General features: G+C 44.7%; 1 protein-coding gene across 1 annotated transcript in view; it reads right to left on the reverse strand.

Annotated features, from left to right (window-relative positions):
- DRC3 (dynein regulatory complex subunit 3) overlaps positions 1-20,959 on the reverse strand; it is a 59,607-nt gene that overhangs the window by 14,532 nt on the left and 24,116 nt on the right. The window contains exons 7-11 of the mRNA XM_038762987.1: positions 20,734-20,846; positions 16,408-16,582; positions 13,379-13,510; positions 4,101-4,171; positions 528-651 (exon numbers count right to left, since the gene is read on the reverse strand). Coding sequence (XP_038618915.1) covers positions 528-651; positions 4,101-4,171; positions 13,379-13,510; positions 16,408-16,582; positions 20,734-20,846 — 615 coding nt within the window. The remainder of the gene's footprint in view (positions 1-527; positions 652-4,100; positions 4,172-13,378; positions 13,511-16,407; positions 16,583-20,733; positions 20,847-20,959) is intronic.

Raw genomic sequence — 20,959 nt, forward strand, 5'->3', positions numbered from 1 at the left:
GAACTGAGGCACGGAGAAGTGAAGTGACTTGCCCAAAGTCACCCAGCTGATAAGTGGCGGAGCTGGGATTAGAAGCCATGACCTCTGACTCCCAAGAGTCACTGAGCCACGCTGCTCCTCATGTAGAGAAGCAGCGTGGCTCAGCAGAAAGAGCCCGTGCTTTGGAGTCAGAGGTCATGGGTTCAAATCCCGGCTCCTCCCATTGTCAGCTGTGTGACTTTGGGCAAGTCACCTCACTTCTCTGGGCCTCAGTTACCTCATCTGTAAAGTGGGGATTAAGACTGTGAGCCCCACGTGGGACAACCTGATCACCTTGTATCACCCCGGTGCTTAGAACAGTGCTTTGCACATAGTAAGCGCTTAACAAATACCATCATTATTATTATTATTATTAAAGAAGAATAAAGTTGTTAAGGTGCAGATTCCTATTTTGTCACCAGCCTGATAGCTTATCCCACATGGGAGGACCGTGATTTTCTCCGGGTTCCCTGAGAGCGGGAATTTCCTTCTCCGGCAGGTGCTCTTACCGCTCGGACGTCGTCTGGCAGGTCATCTTCAAACTCGCTCTTCACTATCTTCTCTAGGGTGATGATTGCAATCTCCAACAGCTTCTCATGGTGGTGGTTCTCAAGGTCTCGACACTGAGCCATTGTACGACAGCGAGTTAAGAAGCGAGTAGGATCAATCAACCGTACTTGTTGAGCGCTTACTATGTGCAGAGAGCACTGTACTAAGTGCTTGGGAGAGTAAGAATACTAATGGCAATTGTTAAGCGCTTACTAAGTAAACTTCTCAGACTGTGAGCCCACTGTTGGGTAGGAACTGTCTCTAGATGTTGCCAATTTGTACTTCCCAAGCGCTTAGTACAGTGCTCTGCACATAGTAAGCGCTCAATAAATACGATTGATGATGAAGTAAGTGCTTACTTGCTTAGAGAAGCAGCGTGGCTCAGTGGAACGAGCAGAGGTCATGGGTTCTAATCCTGGCTCCGCCACTTGTCAGCTGTGTGACTTCGGGCAAGTCACTTCACTTCTCTGGGCCTCAGTTATCGCATCTGGAAAATGGGGATGAAGACTGTGAGCCCCATGTGGGACAACCTGATCACCTTGTATCCCCCCAGCGCTTAGAACAATGCTTGGCACATAGGAAGCGCTTAACAAATACCATCATTATTTATTATTATTACTCTGTTCCAGGCACTGTACTAAGCGCTGAGTACAATACAACAGAATTAGTGGATACGTCCCCTGCCCACAGGAGCAGTGAAGTTCATGATAGGTCTTCTAGACTGTGAGCCCACTGTTGGGTAGGGACCGTCTCTATCTGTTGCCAACTTGTACTTCCCAAGCGCTTAGTACAGTGCTCTGCATACAGGAAGCGCTCAATAAATACGATTGAATGAATGAATAGGTCTTGGACTTGACAAAACAGTTACTTTTGGGAAACTGTTTTCCTGGAGATAAATTTTCTGCCTCTGAAGGAGTATTTACTTGTTTATAAAGTGAAATAGACAAAATTCTGGAAGACTGAATTTGAGTAGTATTTTCTTTAATGGTATTAAGAACAGTGTTGAACACCTAGTAAGCGCTTGACAAATACCATAAAAGAGTGCTATTTTGCAGGCACTGTACTAAGCGCTGGGGTAGATATAATCTAATCAGGTTGGACACAGTCCATGTCCCACTCGGGGCTCGCAGCCTTAATCCCCATTTAACAGATGAGGTAACTGAGGCACAGAGAAGTAAAGTGACTTGCCCAAGGTCACGCAGCAGACAAGTGGCAGAGCAGAGATTAGAACCCAGGTCCTTCTTACTCCCGGGCCTGTGCTCTATCCACTAGGCCGCGATGCTTTCTTCCCTCTGGCTGGAGTGTAGCAATAAAATGCCTTTCAATCAGTCAATGATATTTACTGAGCGCTTCCTGTGAGCAGAGCGCTGTATTAAGCACTAGTACACTACATCAGAGGTCAGTAGACATTTCCTGCCCACAAGGATCTTACAGTCAATGATTGGTTACGTACCGTTGCGCTGATAGGCCCAGTTTGTCAAGGCCTTTTTAGAAATCTTGCTATCGAGTGGATTGATGGAGATAGTTTGTATCAACAGCGTTCAAATTCTGTCAAACTAAAGCAATGAATAGTCGATTTCAAATGAAAGTCTCAAATTCTGTAAAGAAATGGCAATTTTCCTCTGGCCCTATTTGTTGCTAGCTTGAATTTCAGTAGTTATTTGCTGGTTTAAGTAGATAAAGCACATAATGATAATAATGGCATTTATTAAGCGCTTACTATGTGCAAAGCACTGTTCTAAGCGCTGGGGAAGTAACAACCTCCTTGTAACCTCCCCAGCGCTTAGAACAGTGCTTTGCACATAGTAAGCGCTTAATAAATGCCATCATTATTATTATTATTATTATTACAAAGTGATCAGGTTGTCCCACGGGGGGCTCGCAGTCTTAATCCCCCTTTTACAGATGAGGTCACTGAGGCCCAGAGAAGTGAAGTGACTTGCCCGAAGTCACACAGCTGACAAGTGGCGGAGCCGGGATTTGAACCCGTGACCTCTGACTCCAAAGCCCGGGCTCTTTTCCACTGAGCCACGCTGCTTCTCTATTCACATTTCAGTCTAGGCTGATGTTGAAGTAAGGCTGGTTCCTACTTGGCTTCCCCCCCCTCCGAAGCACGAATCTGGGAGTCAGAAAACCTGGGTTCTAATCCCAATTTTGCCACTAGTCTCCTGTGTGACCTTGGGCCGGTGACTTCTCTCTGCCTCAGTTACCTTATCTGTACCTAACCTTATCTTACCTTAAGACCATAGGCCCCACACAGTAAGTGCTCAATAAATGCCACTGACTGACTGATAAGGGACGTGGACTTAAGCGCTTAAAAAATACCAAACAAAAAACAAACCCCAAAATGTCACCAGTTTGGGGGTTGGAATGCAACGGCTTTTCCAAAACAGCATAGTTGTAAGACATAATAATAATAATAATAATAATAATAATAATAATAATAATAATAATAATGGCATTTATTAAGCGCTTACTTTCATTCATTCATTCATTCAATCGTATTTATTGAGCGCTTACTGTGTGCAAAGCACTGTACTATGCGCTTGGGAAGTACAAGTTGGCAACATATAGAGACGGTCCAGCGCTGGGAAGGTTACAAGGTGATCAGATTGTCCCACGGGGGGCTCGGACAGTAATACTGTACTGCAGTAGGTGTGTAAACATCTTGCCTAACTGATAAGCAATTACTACTTGTATTTAGGCTGCTAGCTAACTTCTCAGGATTGTATTCTCAGATTGTGAGCCTCTATCCAATCCTCCCCTGCCTTGCCCTCTTGGGACATAGACTGGGTCTAATTCCCACTTACATATTCTCTCCCCACGCTTAGTACGGTGCTCTACACACAGAAAGCGCTTAATAAATACACTATTACTACTACTACTATTGTACACATAGAGCGCTTAATAAATATACTATTACTACTGTTGTAAAGTTGATAGGGTTAATGATGAATCCGTGCGTCACTAATGACTGATCCGTGCAAAGAGGTTGGATAGGACTGTGAGCCCGTTGTGGGCAGGGATTGTCTCTATTTGTTGCTGAATTGTACTTCCCAAGCGCTTAGTACGGTGCTCTGCACCCAGTAAGCGCTCAATAAATACGACTGAATGAATGAATAGGGCCACGAACTCAGGCATACCCAATAAATCGCTATTAATGGTGGTGCTCAATCGCTAATAATGTTTTTTTTCAGCGTGAGTACAACTTAAAACGTTCTCCATGTTTCACGAGGTGATGGTTTTCCCACTGTTTAAGAAATCCAAGCCCTCCCCGCAAATCATTCCTTAACCTTGTGATTAATGATCACGTATGTAATTGGTTCACCTTAGGTACTCCAAGATACGAAGAAGTGTGAGCCCACTCTTTTAGACTGTGAGCCCACTGTTGGGTAGGGACCGTCTCTATATGTTGCCAACTTGGACTTCCCAAGCGCTTAGTCCAGTGCTCTGCACACAGTAAGCGCTCAATAAATATGATTGATTTAACCTTAAACAACAGAAGAGAGGGTTGTATATCACCGAAAGGATATAGGCCTTGTACGTTTTCAACAAAGACTCCCACCATGTCCACAATGTTCCTTTCGAAGTTATTTATTGTTTCCTGTAAAAGATAAGACAGAAGCTTAAAACCATTTAAAAACTTGGAGCGAAGGATAAAGGAGACACCTGTGCCAAGGGATTCTCTTTGCAGAGTCATCTTGGTGCTAGAGACTGGGAAATTACGGTAACGTCAGCCAAGCCACGGGTGTTGAACACATAACCAAAGATCTTCAGGGGCAACACAGTCTTTTATGCTATCACAGAAATCTATTTCCGAGGCAGCGTTTTGGCCAACGAGTGGGTAGGTCAAGGAGGCCAACATTTTGCGGGGAGACAGCGGGGTGTGACGTCTGACTTCACACTAGTAAAATGAAGGGCTACGGAGCTGTAGTGCTAATCAATCAATCATATTTATTGCCCACAGCACCTGTATATATGTATATATGTTTGTACATATTTACTACTCTATTTATTTTACTCGTACATATCTATTCTATTTATTTTATTTTGTTAGTATGCTTGGTTTTGTTCTCTGTCTCCCCCTTTTAGACTGTGAGCCCACTGTTGGGTAGGGACTGTCTCTATATGTTGCCAACTTGGACTTCCCAAGCGCTTAGTACAGTGCTCTGCACAAAGTAAGCGGTCAATAAATATGATTGATTGATTGATTGAGCGCTTACTGTGTGCCGAGAGCTGGACTAAGCGCTTGGGAGAGTGTAATATACCAGAGTTGGCAGACGCGTGCCCTGCCCACAAGGAGCTTACAGTCTAGAGGGGGAGACAGACAATAATATAAATAAATAAGTCTCGGATACATACGTAAGTGCTGTGGGGCTGAGGGAGGGGTGTAAAAAAGGGAGCAAATCCCAACTTCTATATGATTATGAGATCCAGACCCATCCAAAAATACCACATCTCATGCCTTGGAATAGTTTCAACAGCATCATTTTTTTTTAATGGTATTTGTTAAGCGCTTACTGTGCGCCAGGAGCTGTTCTAAGCGCTGGCATAGATACAAGATGGGTGTAAAAAAGGGAGCAAATCCCAACTTCTATATGATTATGAGATCCAGACCCATCCAAAAATACCACATCTCACACCTTGGAATAGTTTCAACAGCATCGTTTTTTTTTTTAATGGTATTTGTTAAGCGGTTACTGTGCGCCAGGTGCTGTTCTAAGCGCTGCTGTAGATACAAGATGGGTGTAAAAAAGGGAGCAAATCCCAACTTCTATATGATTATGAGATCCAGACCCATCCAAAAATACCACATCTCACGCCTTGGAATAGTTTCAACAGCATCATTTTTTTTTAATGGTATTTGTTAAGCGCTTACTGTGCGCGAGGCGCTGTTCTAAGCGCTGGCATAGATACAAGATGGGTGTAAAAAAGGGAGCAAATCCCAACTTCTATATGATTATGAGATCCAGACCCATCCAAAAATACCACATCTCACGCCTTTGAATAGTTTCAACAGCATCATTTTTTTTTTAATGGTATTTGTTAAGCGCTTACTGTGCGCCAGGCGCTGTTCTAAGCGCTGGCGTGGATACAAGATAGTCAGGTTGGACACAGTCCCTGTCCCACATGGGACTCAGAGTCTTAATCCTCATTTTACAGATGAGGTAACTGAGGCCCAGAGAAGTCAAGTGACTTGCCCAAGGTCACATAACAGACAAGCTCACCTCCTCCAGGAGGCCTTCCCAGACTGAGCCCCTTCCTTCCTCTCCCCCTCGTCCCCCTCTCCATCCCCCCATCTTACCTCCTTCCCTTCCCCACAGCACCTGTATATATGTATATATGTTTGTACATATTTCTTACTCTATTTATTTATTTATTTTATTTGTACATATCTATTCTATTTATTTTATTTTGTTAGTATGTTTGGTTTTGTTCTCTGTCTCCCCCTTTTAGACTGTGAGCCCACTGTTGGGTAGGGACTGTCTCTATATGTTGCCAATTTGTACTTCCCAAGCGCTTAGTACAGTGCTCTGCACATAGTAAGCGCTCAATAAATACGAGTGATGATGATGATGAAGTGGGGGAGCCGGGATTCCTAGACTGTGAGCCCGCTGTTGGGTAGGGACTGTCTCTAGATGTTGCCAACTTGTACTTCCCAAGCGCTTAGTCCAGTGCTCTGCACACAGTAAGCGCTCAATAAATACGAATGAATGAATGAACCCAAGTCCTTCTGACTCCAGGTCTGTGCTCTATCCACCAGGCCACGTTGCTTCTCTCAGAACGGGATTACAGAGCACTTAGTACAGTGCTCCGCACACAGTAAGCGCTCAATAAATACGATTGATGATGATTGATTGATGTTATTTATTCTATTTAATTTATTTTGTTAGTATGTTTGGTTTTGTTCTCTGTCTCCCCTTTTAGACTGTGAGCCCACTGTTGGGTAGGGACTGTCTCTAGATGTTGCCAATTTGTACTTCCCAAGCGCTTAGTACAGTGCACTGCACACAGTAAGCGCTCAATAAATACGATTGATGATGATTGATTGATGATGATTACAAACAGTCAGTTCCCGGAACTAAGCCGGTCTGCGTGCACTCACGTTTTGCTCACCCCAACGCAATGCAACGACACAGCTTCCTAAGAAGAGAACGGATGCCGTGGTGAGATATGCAGACAGCTGCTATCCGGCGGGCCGAAGTAGGGCAATCAATCAATCAATCAATCAATCGTATTTATTGAGCGCTTACTATGTGCAGAGCACTGTACTAAGCGCTTGGGAAGTACAAATTGGCAACACATAGAGACAGTCCCTACCCAACAGTGGGCTCACAGTCTAAAAGGGGGAGACAGAGAACAGAACCAAACATACCAACAAAATAAAATAAATAGGATAGAAATGTACAAGTAAAATAAATAAATAAATAAATAAATAGAGTAATAAATATGTACAACCATATATACATATATACAGGTGCTGTGGGGAAGGGAAGGAGGTAAGATGGGGGCATGGAGAGGGGGACGAGGGGGAGAGGAAGGAAGGGGCTCAGTCTGGGAAGGCCTCCTGGAGGAGGTGAGCTCTCAGCAGGGCCTTGAAGGGAGGAAGAGAGCTAGCTTGGCGGAGGGGCAGAGGGAGGGCATTCCAGGCCCGGGGGATGACGTGGGCCGGGGGTCGATGGTGGTACTGGCGAGAACGAGGTACAGTGAGGAGATTAGCGGTGGAGGAGCGGAGGGTGCGGGCTGGGCTGGAGAAGGAGAGAAGGGAGGTGAGGTAGGAGGGGGCGAGGGGATGGAGAGCCTGGAAGCCCAGGGTGAGGAGTTTCTGCCTGATGCGCAGATTGATTGGTAGCCACTGGAGATTTTTGAGGAGGGGAGTAATATGCCCAGAGCGTTTCTGGACAAAGATAATCCGGGCAGCAGCATGAAGTATGGATTGAAGTGGAGAGAGACACGAGGATGGGAGATCAGAGAGAAGGCTGGTGCAGTAGTCCAGACGGGATAGGATGAGAGCTTGAATGAGCAGGGTAGCAGTTTGGATGGAGAGGAAAGGGCGGATCTTGGCAACGTTGCGGAGCTGAGACCGGCAGGTTTTGGTGACGGCTTGGATGTGAGGGGTGAATGAGAGAGCGGAGTCGAGGATGACACCAAGGTTGCGGGCTTGTGAGACGGGAAGGATGGTAGTGCCGGCAACAGAGGTGGGAAAGTCAGGGAGAGGACAAGGTTTGGGAGGGAAGACAAGGAGCTCAGTCTTCGACATGTTGAGCTTTAGGTGGCGGGCAGACATCCAGATGGAGATGTCCTGAAGGCAGGAGGAGATGCGAGCCTGGAGGGAGGGGGAGGGAGCAGGGGCAGAGATGTAGATCTGGGTGTCATCAGCGTAGAGATGATAGTTGAAGCCGTGGGAGCGAATGAGGTCACCAAGGGAGTGAGTGTAGATTGAGAACAGAAGGGGACCAAGCACTGAACCTTGGGGAACCCCCACAGTGAGAGGATGGGAGCGGGAGGAGGAGCCTGCAAAAGAGACTGAGAAAGAACGACCGGAGAGATAAGAGGAGAACCAGGAGAGGATGGAGTCTGTGAAGCCAAGGTCAGATAGCGTGTTGAGGAGAAGGGGGTGGTCCACAGTGTCAAAGGCAGCTGAGAGGTCGAGGAGGATTAAAACCTGAGAGCCAGATGGCTCCATTTGTCTGCTGTGGGATTTGGGGCAAGTCACTTCAATCAATCAATCAATCAATCGTATTTATTGAGCGCTTACTGTGTGCAGAGCAGTAACTTCTCTGGGCCTCAGTTACCTCATCTGTAAAATTGAGGATTGAGACCGTGAGCCCCCCGAGGGACAGGGGCTGTGTCCAACCTATCTTGTATCTACGCCAGCGCTTAGAACAGCGCCTGGCGCACAGGAAGCGCTTAACAAATACCACAATTATTATTATTATTATTAGAAAACATAAGATATCAGTGAAGCGCAGCCTTGGACAATACGGCATCCCAGCTAAAAAGTGGGAGCCAAATGCAGCAGACAAAGAGAAGCAGCGCGGCTTAATGGAAAGAGCCCGGGCTTCGGAGTCAGAGGTTGTGAGTTCTAATTCCGGCTCCGCCACTGTGTGACTTTGGGCAAGTCACTTAACTTCTCTGTACCTCAGTTACCTCACCTGTAAAATGGGGATTAAGACTGTGAGCCCCACGTGGGACAACCTGATAACTGTGTACCTATCCCAGCGCTTAGGATAGTGCTTGGCACATAGTAAGCACTTAACAAATACCATCATTATTAAAGCAGAATTCTATACTGCGATTAAAAAAGGAGAAATTCTATTTTGGGCAGGAGCTTCAAGGATCGGAAGATACACCAAGGTGAAAATGGCACTAGATGCTGCAAACAAGCATCATCGGTGGTATTTATTGAGCACCTCCAGTATGCAGAGCCCTGTACTAAGCGCCCGGGGGAGTCCAATGCAACAGAATTGGAAGACACGTTCCCTGCCCACAGTGAGTTGACAGGCGAGAAGACAATGTGTGTTCACTGAGGGTGGACTACCAGTACTACATGTAAACCTCACAAGCAGTGGCTTCATCTTTCAGTCAATCATTTATTGAGCGCTTACTCTGTGCAGAGCACTATACTTTAGCGCTTGGGCGAGTACAATATAACCTAGCTGGTCGACATGTTCCCTGCTTTGAATACAAAGGGTAATATTAATAATAATTAATAATTATGGTATTTGTTAACTGCTTACTATGTGCCAAGCACTGTTCTAAGTGCTACAAAGTCATCAGGTTGTCCCACGTGGGGCTCACAGTTGTAATCTCCGTTTTAAGATGAGGTACCTGAGGCACGGAGAAGTTAAGTGGCTTGCTCCAGGTCACACAGCAGACAAGCGGTGGAGGTGGGATTAGAACCCACATCCCCTGACTCCCAAGTCCTTGCTCTTTCCACTAAGCCTTGCTGCATCTCAAGTCACTTCGCTTCTCTATGCCTCAGTTACCTCACCTGTAAAATGGGGATCGAGACTATAAGGAGACATCTTACCTCCTTCCCTTCCCCACAGCACCTGTATATATGTTTGTACATATTTATTACTCTATTTATTTATTTATTTTACTTGTACATATCTATTCTATTTATTTTATTTTGTTAGTATGTTTGGTTTTGTTCTCTGTCTCCCCCTTTTAGACTGTGAGCCCACTGTTGGGTAGGGACTGTATATGCTGCCAACTTGTACTTCCCAAGCGCTTAGTACAGGGCTCTGCACACAGTAAGCGCTCCATAAATACGATTGATTGATTTCCACTAAGCCTTGCTGCATCTCAAGTCACTTCGCTTCTCTATGCCTCAGTTACCTCATCTGTAAAATGGGGATCGAGACTATAAGCCAACCTGAATCCAACCCATATATGACCTGATTATCTCATAGCTACTCCAGCATCTTGCCTACTGATAAGCAATTACTACATGTATTTAGGCTGAGAGCTAACTTCTCAGGATTGTATTCTTAGATTGTGAGCCTCTATCCAATCCTCCCCTGCCTTGCCCTCTTGGGACATAGACTGTGTCTATGTCTATGTCCAGTGCCTGCCACCAATCAATCAATCAATCAATCATATTTATTGAGCGCTTACTGTGTGCAGAGCACCATACTAAGCGCTTGGGAAGTACAAGTTGGCAACCTATAGAGACGGTCCCTACCCAACAGTGGGCTCACAGTCTAAAAGGGGGAGACAGAGGACAAAACCAAACACACTAACAAAATAAAATAAATAGATTTAAGTTTTAGATTTTAGATTATTAAAAAATAGATGTGTTAAATTTGTTAAGCACCAAATAAGTGCTTAACAAATGCTATTAAAAAAAAACTACACATGGCACGCTCCTTGCTTTCATAAACATATACATGCCCTGTACAATAGGTTGATACTGCTGAAAGTTTCCTTTCTATATTTCTTTCCTTTGTATCACAGTCCCCCTATTCTAACATACTCCCTGTACTTTTCTGTGCAGTAGGGAATGATAATCTGCTATACAAGTGATAGGGGAAATCCATTCACTGTCTGAAGTACAACTTTAAATGGGATTAACTGATTAAGTGATCTCTCTTTAGAATACGAATAATAATAGAATAGAATAGGCTCAATCCGTTCTAGACTGTAAGCCCACTGTTGGGTAGGGACCGTCTCTAGATGTTGCCAACTTGTACTTTCCAAGCGCTTAGTACAGTGCTCTGCACACAGTAAGCGCTCAATAAATACGATTGATTGATCAAACCACTTCAAACTATGAACGCTTTGTTTTCCTTACGGAAACAAGTGGGACATCTCTACTCTTAGACATGAGAAGCGGCATGGAATAACGGATAGAGCCCGGGCTCGGGAGTCAGAAGGTGATGGGTACTATTCCCGGCTCCGCCACTTGTCTGCTGTGTGACCTTGGGCAAGTTGCTTCGCTTCTCTGTGCCTCAGTTCCCTCATCTGTAAAATGAGGATTGAGACTGTGAGCCCCACAAGGACTGTGTCCAACCCGATTTGCTTGTATCCACCCCAGCGCTTAGTACAGTGCCTGGCACATGGTAAGCACTTCACAAATACCACAGTTATTATTATTATTATTTCATTTAAGCTTCATAGGGTAATAATAGGCTTTCTGCATTTTCAAGACTCCTCAACTGCTGCCTGGGATTACAAATTGGCTTGGTTTAGATCCCTGGAATATAAATGCTATTGCTTCTTTTTACACCCAAACTGGACACTGGAGAGTTTGCAGCTAACAGACGTGAATCAAAAATCCTTTTCTTTCTGAAATTGCGATTCATTGCTGAGATAATGTACCCGTCCTTGGGCGTATGACTTTTTTTATGGTGTTTGTTAAGCACTTACCATGTGTTGAGCACTGTTCTAAACTCTAGGATTGACATAAGTTAATCAGGACAGAAAAAGTGCCTATCTCAAAGGGGCAAAGAATCAAAGTAGGAGGGAGAACAGGTATTGAATCCCCATTTTGCAGTTGAGGAAACTAAGGCACTGGGAAGTGAAGTGACTTGCCCAGGGTCACATAGCAGACAAGTGGCGGAGCTGGGTTTAGAGCCCAGGTCCTCTAGCTCCCAGGCCCGAACATTATCTTAAGCACTTAGTACAGTGCTTTGCACAAAGTAAGCGCTTTATAAATATGACTGAAAGAATGAATAGTCACTAGGCCGAGCTGCTTCCCAAATTCCAAAGGAATGAATGGATCTTTCATTTCGTGAAGGATGAATTAAAATGCAAGAGTTAAAATGTATAGTAGTTGAAACCTGGGTTCTAATCCCGGCTCCGCCACTTGTCAGTCGTGTGACTTTGGGCAAGTCACTTCACTTCTCTGGGCCTCAGTTCCCTCATCTGTAAAATGGGGATTAAGACTGTGAGCCCCCTGTGGGACAACCGATCACCTTGTAACCTCCCCATTGCTTAGAACAGTGCTTGGCACATAGTAAGTGCTTAACAAATCTCCCCTTCCCTTCCTCCTTCTCCTCCCCACAGCACTTGTATATATTTGTACAGATTTATTACTCTATTTATTTTACTTGTACATATTTACTACTCTATTCATTTTGTTAATGATGTGCATATAGCTATAATTCTATTTGTTCTGACAATTTTGACACCTGTCTACATCTTTTGTTTTGTTGCCTGTCTCCCTCTTCCAGACTCTGATGCCTTTGTTGGGTAGGGACTGTCTCTATATGTTGCCGACTTGTACTTCTCAAGCGCTTAGTACAGTGCTCTGCACACAGTAAGCGCTCAATAAATATGATTGAATGAATGAATTACAACAAACTCCCAGATGACTGTCATGCTGTGATTTCTTTAAAATGTCCCTGTCTTGCAATGATCCATTTTTGAGACTTTCACATTACTTGATGCTTGCAACTAGGAACTGAGAACTACTCTCCAATGACTGCCTCAAATACTCTCTTACTTCAACCCAGCCCGCACACTTTGCTCCTCTAATACCCAACTTTTCCCTGTACCTCAATCTCATCTATCCCGCCACCAGCCTCTTGCCCACATCCTGCCGCTGGCTTGGAACGCGCTCTGCACACAGTAAGCGCTCAATAAATACGATTGATTGATTGATTGATTGAACGCCCTTCCTCTTCATATTTGACAGACAATTACTCTCCACCCACTTCAAAGCCTTACTGAAGGCACATCTCCTCCAAGAGGACTTCCCTAAGCCCTCATTTCCTTTTCTCCTTCTCCCTTCAGCCCAAATTTTCTTCCCTTATTTAACCCTCCCTCATCCCCACAGCACTTACAGACATATCCTTCATTTATTTATTTTATATTAATGTCCGTCTCCCCCACTAGACTGTGAGCTCGTTGTGGGCAGGGAATAATGTGTCTACCAACTCTGCTGTATTTTATTCTCCCAAGCTCTTAGTAGAGTGCTCTGCACACAGTAAGTGCTCAATAAATATGATCGATTGATTTTTAAAGGCAGATAAAGTGGAGAATCACACCTGAACATTCATTCATTCATTCAATCGTATTTACTGAGCGCTTACTGTGTGCAGAGCACTTTACTAAGCGCTTGGGAAGTACAAGTTGGCAACATATAGAGATGTTCCCTACCCAACGGCGGGCTCACAGTCTAGAAGGGGGAGGCAGAACAAAACCAAACATAATAACAAAATCAAATAAATAGAATAGAATGGAATTGGCGTTAAAAGAATGAAATGTGTTGCCTGGATTGTAGTAGGAATTAAGCAATGAGAGGGGGCGAGTTGAATGAGTATTTTAAAGCCAATGGTAAGGAGTGAACATCATGTCTTACCTCTAACTGTTCAACAATTTGCATTTCCAGAGTCATGAGGGTATCAAATAGCTGGTTGATCTCTTCGTTGTATTCGTTTATTTTAGTATCGGCAAGTTGCATATCACTCGTATTTTGAATATCACTCAGAACCTAAACAGAGACAGTAAGTTTGAGATCGGTGCTAAATAGCAGTTCAGTCAAAACTACCTCTCACTGACATAGATTGGAAGCGTTCCCTTTCGCCAGATTGTCCGTTAAATTTTGAGAGGTAAACTGGCAGCCAGGTGATCCTAAATGCAAAATCCTGTTTTACACCACAACGTTGTAAAGAATTCTCACACTTGGCATTTCACAGTGAATAATAATGATATAATTGTGTTATTTAAGTGCTTACTCTGTGCCAAGCACTGTACTAAATGCTGGAGGAGATGCAAGAAAATCAAGTCAGACACAGTCCTGTCCTACACGGGGTTCACAGTCAAAATAGTAGGCCGAATGGATATTTAATCCCTGTTTTAAAGATGATGAAACTGAGGGACAGAGAAGTCGAGTGACTTTCCCAAGGTTACACCTTGTCCTCCCCTCGATTTTCCTGTCACTGTAGACAGCACCACCTACTTCCTGTCTCACAAGCCTGTAACCTTGGCGTTATCCTCAATTTATCTCTCTCACTTAACCCACATATTCAGTCACCAAATCCTGTCAATTCAACCTTCACATCCTCACCGAAATCCACCCTTCCCTCTCCATCCGAACTGCAACCTCGTTAATGCAAGCATTTAAAACAATACTACTAACGATGACATTTGTTAAGCGCTTACTATGTAGCAAGCACTGTTCTAAGCACTGGGGTACATACACGGTAATCAGGTTGTCCCACACGGGGCTCACAGTCTTAATCCTCATTTTACCGATGAAGTAACTGAGGCACAGAAAAGTTAAGCGACTTGTCCAAGGTCACACAGTGGACAAGCGGCAGAGCCGGGATTAGAAACAATATCCCATCTTGATTACTATATCAATCAATCAATTGTATTTATTGAGCGCTTACTGTGTGCAGAGCACTGTACTAAGCGCTTGGGAAGTACAAGTTGGCAAAATATAGAGACAGTCAGTCAATCAATCAATCGTATTTATTGAGCGCTTTCTGTGTGCAGAGCTCTGTACTAAGCGCTTGGGAAGTACAAATTGGCAACCTATAGAGACAGTCCCTATCCAACAGTGGGCTCACAGTCTAAAAGTCTATATCAACCTCCTTGCTGACCTCCCTGCCTCTCCCCACTCCAGTCCATACTTCACTTTGCTGCCTGGATCATTTTTCTACATAAACGTTCAGGACATGTCACCACCCCCGTCCTTAACAAACTTCAGTGGGTGTCCATCCACACCTCTATCAAATGGAAACTCCTTACCGTTGGCTTCAAAGCACTCGATCACTTTGCCCCCGCCTATTCATTCATTCATTCAATCGTATTTATTGAGCGCTTACTGTGTGCAGAGCACTGTACTAAGCTGCTTTCCTACTACAAACCAGCCTGCACACTTGACTTCTTTGGTGCTAACCTTCTCACTGGGCCCCATCTTGCCCGTCTCGCCGTCAACCCCTAGCCCACGTCCTGCCTCTGGCGTGGAACACCCTCCCTCCTCTAATCTGCCAGAAATTACTCTCCCCCTCCTTCAAAGCCTTATTGAAGGCTCCTCTCCTCCAAGCAGCCTTCCCAGACTAAACCCCACTTTTCCTCATCTCCCACTCCCTTCCGCATCGCCGACTTGCTCCCTTTGCTCTTCCCCCGGCTCCCAGCCCCCAAGCACTTATAACCATATCTGTCATTTTATTTATTTGTATTGATGTCTGTCTCTCTCCCCCTCTAGACTGTCAAGTCATTGTGGGCAAGGAATGTCACTGTTTATAGCTGTACTGTTCTTTCCCAAGTGCTTAATACAGTGCTCTGCACACCGTAAGCGCTCAATAAATAAGATTGATTGAATGAATTAAAAAATCAACACAAGATAATCAGGTCCCACAGTCTTCATAGGAGGGAGAACGGTTCTGAATCCCCATTTTGCAGATGAGGGAATTGAAGCAGAGAAAAATGAAGTACCCGAGGTCACACAGCAGACGAGTGGCAGGGCCGGGATTAGATCAATCAATCAATCATATTTATTGAGTGCTTACTGTGTGCAGAGCACCGTACTAAGCGCTTGGGAAGTACAAGTTGGCAACATATAGAGACAGTCCCTACCCAACAGTGGGTTCATTGTTCTCAGATCCTCTGAATCCCAGACCCGTGCTCTTTCCACTAAGCCACTCTGCTTGGTCTGGGAGTCAGAAGGTCATGGATTCTAATCCCAGATCAGCCACTTGTCTGCTGAGTGACCTTGGGCAAGTCATTTCACTTCTCTGGCCTCAGTTACCTCATCTGTAAAATGGGGATTGAGACTGTGAGCCCCACATGGGACAGGGACTGTGTCCAACCCGATTTGCTGGTATCTACCCCAGTGCTTAGTACAGTGTCTGGCACGGAGTAAGCACTTAACAAATACCATAATTATTACTATTCCTAAACAGATCTCTTAATCCGTGGGCTAGGGACTACGTCTGTTCTAATGATCTTCCGACTGTATTTCAATTGATTTTGCTATCTTCCAACGGTTCAGAGGACTTGGGTTCTAATCCTGGCTTTGCCACTTGACTGCTGTGTAACCTTGGGCAAGTCACTCAACTTCTCTGTGTTTTAGTTTCCTTATCTGTAAAATAGGGATTAAAACCCACCCTCTCCTACCTAGACTGTGAACCCCATTTGGACAGGAACTGTGTTCAACCTGCTAACCTTTAATCTACACCAACGCTTAGAACAGTGCTTGGCACATAGTAAGTGCTTAACAAATATAATAATAATAATCATGATAATAACACAGCTAAGAGAAAAGCTCTTCTAATTACAGCTACCATATCATAAATTAACAAAAAACTTCTATTTATAGAAGCCTTAAAGGCTTCCAAAATTATCAATACAATTTTTTTCCCCTAATAATAAGTTAAATACCATTTGGTGTGCCTTTTCAAACTCCATGATTTTTTGTGACCCCTGATTTTGATTGTCCGCTATGGCTTCCTGAAGACAGTCGGTGAAGATTTTAACTTCAATTTTCCTCTTCTCTTGTTGTTTCAGACCGTATTCAAATATGTTCTGGCAGATGACGACAAACTTGGCTTTGTACGTGAAACGGAGTTAAGGTACCTCCCGTGTTAGATTCAGGACTTGTCTATCTGGGCTTTCGCAGAGTTTCAGTTTGGGGTTTTGTTTGCTTGTTTCGGTGAAGGGGGGAAAGAGGGTCGGGGGGAAACATCGGTGGCTGAAGTAGTTCAGAGAGATTCAGTATTTCTTTGGTTGCCCCTGATATTCCCCTCTCAGTCTCAGCTACAGGAGGGGGAGTTGAACAGAGGCATAGCCGTTCCACTCCTAGCTTGGCCGGTGGCTAGTGATGGAAGGCAATCTGCTACCAAGTCAAAACTCACTTGTGCTGGGTAGCAGCGGCAAGGGAGGGAGCCGAGGGTGGAGACGCAAGTTCACCGTGCGGAAGAAGGCGATGGTAAAGCACTTCCGCATTTTGATCGAGAAAACTCTATGGCTACGCTACCAGAACGACTGCAGATGGAGAGTGAGGCCTTCTGGAAGAGATGTGTCCATCATCATCATCATCAATCGTATTTATTGAGCGCTATGTGCAGAGCACTGTACTAAGCGCTTGGGAAGTACAAAATTGGCAACATATAGAGACAGTCCCTACCCAACAGTGGGCTCACAGTCTAAAAGGTGGGCTCACAGTCTAAAAGATGGGCTCACAGTCCATGGAGTCGCTATGGGTCGGAGATGACTCGACAGCGTACGACAAGACAAGCCCCTGATATTCCAGATTCATTCATTCAATTGTATTTATTGAGCGCCTACTGTGTGTGGTGCACTGTACTAAGCGCTTGGGAAGTACAAGTTGGCAACATATAAAGACGGTCCCTACCCAACAACGGGCTTGTGTCCGACCCGATTTGCTTGTCTCCACCCCAGAGCTTAGTATAGTGCTTGGCACACAGTAAGCGCTTAACAAATACCACAGTTGTTATTAAAGGGAGCAAGTTAAGGAGGGGAACGACCCCCAATTCTATCCACACAGGAAACAATAGAGGCTGGAGAGCACTAGCAGAGTCGCTTTTAGCAGAACCCATGGTTTTCAGGAAAGAGGAAAATGAGGCCTTTACAAAGACAAGTGTGCTGGTAGACCAGACGTCTATTAGCAGTAGGGCACAGACCCTTAATATATCTGCAGTAATTCTGGGCTGGGCCAAGTGGCAGACAAACACTGTAAGAAGAAATCTCATTAGTTTATGGCCTCTTCTACCTCCGAGTTCTCTCATAAAGGATGGCTAATCAAAGCAACCTCTGAAATGACTGAGGTAGATGGTGAAGCCGCCTGACAAAGAAAGCCCAGGAGATTGTGGGGAGGAGAAGCAGCGAGGCTGAGGAGAGATGAGCTGTGGAAATCCAGCATTACGTACCTCCTTTCCACCTTCAAAGAGGGACATCTTTCCCTGAGTTCGCCGAGGGCAGGGAATGTCTTTCTTTATTGTCCTACTTTCCCGAGCGCTTAGTACAGTGCTCTGCTCTCAGTAAATCCTTAATAAATACGATTGAATGAATGAATGTAAATCTTTTCTGTGGGAGGGCCCTGCTGTCTAGGTAAACCATTCTAAGGTTGTTTCATCATTATTATTTTTATTATTTTTTTTAGTGGTATTTGTTAAGTGCTTACTATGTCCCAGGTGCCGTACTAAGTATTGGGGTTGAGACTAGCTAATCAGGTCGGATACAGTCCACGTCCCATGTGGGGCTCATGTTCTTAATCCCCATTTAGAGAAGCAGCGTGGCTCAGTGGAAAGAGCTCCGGCTTGGGAGCCAGAGGTTGTGGGTTCTAATCCCGGCTCTGCCACTTGTCAGCATCAGGTCGGATACAGTCCACGTCCCATGTGGGGCTCATATTCTTAATCCCCATTGAGAGAAGCAGCGTGGCTCAGTGGAAAGAGCTTGGGCTTGGGAGCCAGAGGTTGTGGGTTCTAATCCCGGCTCTGCCACTTGTCAGCTGTGTGACTTTGGGCAAGTCACTTAACTTCTCTGGGCCTCAGTTACCTCATCTGTAAAATGGGGATTAAGACTGTGAGCCCCCCATGGACAACCTGGTCCCCTTGTATCCCCCCCAGCGCTTAGAACAGTGCTTTGCACATAGTAAGAGCTTAACAAATGCCATCATCATCATCATCACCATTTTACAGATAAGGTAACAGGCACAGAGAAGTGAAGTGACTTGCTCAAGGTGCCACATAGCTGGGATTAGAACCCAGGTCCTTCCGACTCCTGCTTTCTAATGACTGGGCCACGCTGCTTCTCACTTGCTCTCCGTCCTTCCGCCCCTCTCCGCCACGGCTCTCACATTAAGTACTCAATAAATACCACTGATTGAGTCTCCCCCATCCCCTCACCGCACCCTTCTCAAACTTCTGGTTGTCCAAAATGCCTCTTCTCAGTTGAGCCGGGCCCTGAAATCCTGAACCATCCCCTTTTTTAAAAAAATGGTCTTGCTGCCACTGCCCCTTCTCACAGTCCCTTTGTGGTCCCTGCCGCCTGGGAAACCCACAGCCGTTGGGTGGGGACAGTGGGTGGGAGGAACTGGGCAGCTTTTCTCCCCAACCCTGCAAAGCAAGAAATGAAAAAAAAAACTTATCTGGTTAACAGGTGGCAGCACCAAAATGATTTGCTTTGAGAAGCAGCATAGCCAAGAAGATAGAGCAGGGGCTTGGGTTCTAATTCCAGCGCTGCCACTTATCTGCTGTGTGACCTTGGGCAAGGTATTTCACTTCTCCGGGCCTCATCTGTAAAATGGGGATTAAGACTGTGAGCCCCGCGGGGGACAGGGACTGTGTCCAACCTGATTTGCTTCTATCCACCCCAGTGCTTTGTATGGTGCCTAGCACATAGTAAGCGCTTAAGAAATACAATAATAAAAATTATTATTATTGGTAATTATTATTTACATTGGACTTGCCAGTCTCTATAAATGAAAGACACCCTGTTGTCATGGAACCCACTTCAGCTCTCTTTCTCTCTCTCTTTTAAATGGTATTTGTTAAACACATACTATGTGCCAGGCACTGTATTAAGCACTGGGGTAGATACAAGATCATCAGGTAGGACACAGTCCGTGTCCCACGTGGGGCTCACAGTCTCAATCCCCATTTTACAGGTGAGGAAACTGAGGCACAGAGAAATGAAGTGACTTGCCCAAGATCACATAGCAGACAATTGGCGGAGCCGGGATTTGAACCCATTTAAATACCATTTAAAACAACCTGATCACCTTGTAACCCCCCCAGTGCTTAGAACAGTGCTTGGCACATAGTAAGCGCTTAGCAAATACCATCACTATTATTATTATTATTATTTACAAGTGCATATTCAAGCTGTTACTGGGCAAATAGAGAGGCAGCATTATTAAGGTCACATCTCCTCCAAGAGGCCTTCCCAGATTAAGCCCTCTTTTCCCGGCTCGCTCTCTCCCTTCTGCCTCCCTTCTACCTGTATATATGTATATATGTTTGTACATATTTTTTTTACTCTATTTATTTATTTTATTTGTACATATCTATTCTATTTATTTTATTTTGTTAGTACGTTTGGTTTTGTTCTCTGTCTCCCCCTTTTAGACCGTGAGCTCACTGTTGGGTAGGGACTGTCTCTATATGTTGCCAATTTGTACTTCCCAAGCGCTTAGTACAGTGCTCTGCACATAGTAAGCGCTCAATAAATACGATCGATGATGATGATGCCTCATCTATGTGCTAGTGACCTTTGGGCATTTCATATCAGAATCTCTCTGAACTGCTTCAGCCACTGATGTTCCTGTTATATACTGGCACTTATTTACATATCTTTAAATTATATATTGTAAATTACTTATTTATATGAATATCTGTCTCCCCCTCTAGATTGTAAGCTTGTTATAGGCAGGGAGTGTATCTGCTAATTCTGCTGTATTGTACTCTCTCGAGTGCTTAGTACAGAGCTCTACATAGTAAGTGCTCAATAAACACCACTCATTGATAGATTGAGATAAATTTAGGGGGCAAAAGTCAGACCGTAGACATCCATGAAGTTTAAACAAGATGTTACATTGTACTCTCCCAAGTACTTAATACAGTGCTCTGCATACAGTAAGCGTTCAGTAAATATGATCGGATGAATCTCTCCGTCCCATTGATAATGACATCCTTTGGAAATTAAGCTTTTCCTTTTTTTTTGTATTTTCAAGCCCCAAAAGGATATGTCTCAAGAAGCTCTCCGACTCCTGGGAGATAAGCCAGTTTTGCCGCTTCAGCATCTTCCGAATACATGCTGTCAAACAGGAAGGATCCATTCAGGTATTCGACGTAAGCTGCCTTTGAACAAAAACAAGAAAATGGAAGTGTTGTCAAGAGCAAGATCATGCGGTCAACTCACTTGAAGACTCAACCTGACTTGAAATTCACAGAATTGATCTTTTTCACTGAAA

Source organism: Tachyglossus aculeatus, chromosome 21, assembly GCF_015852505.1.
Source record: "Tachyglossus aculeatus isolate mTacAcu1 chromosome 21, mTacAcu1.pri, whole genome shotgun sequence".
Lineage (NCBI taxonomy): Eukaryota > Metazoa > Chordata > Mammalia > Monotremata > Tachyglossidae > Tachyglossus > Tachyglossus aculeatus.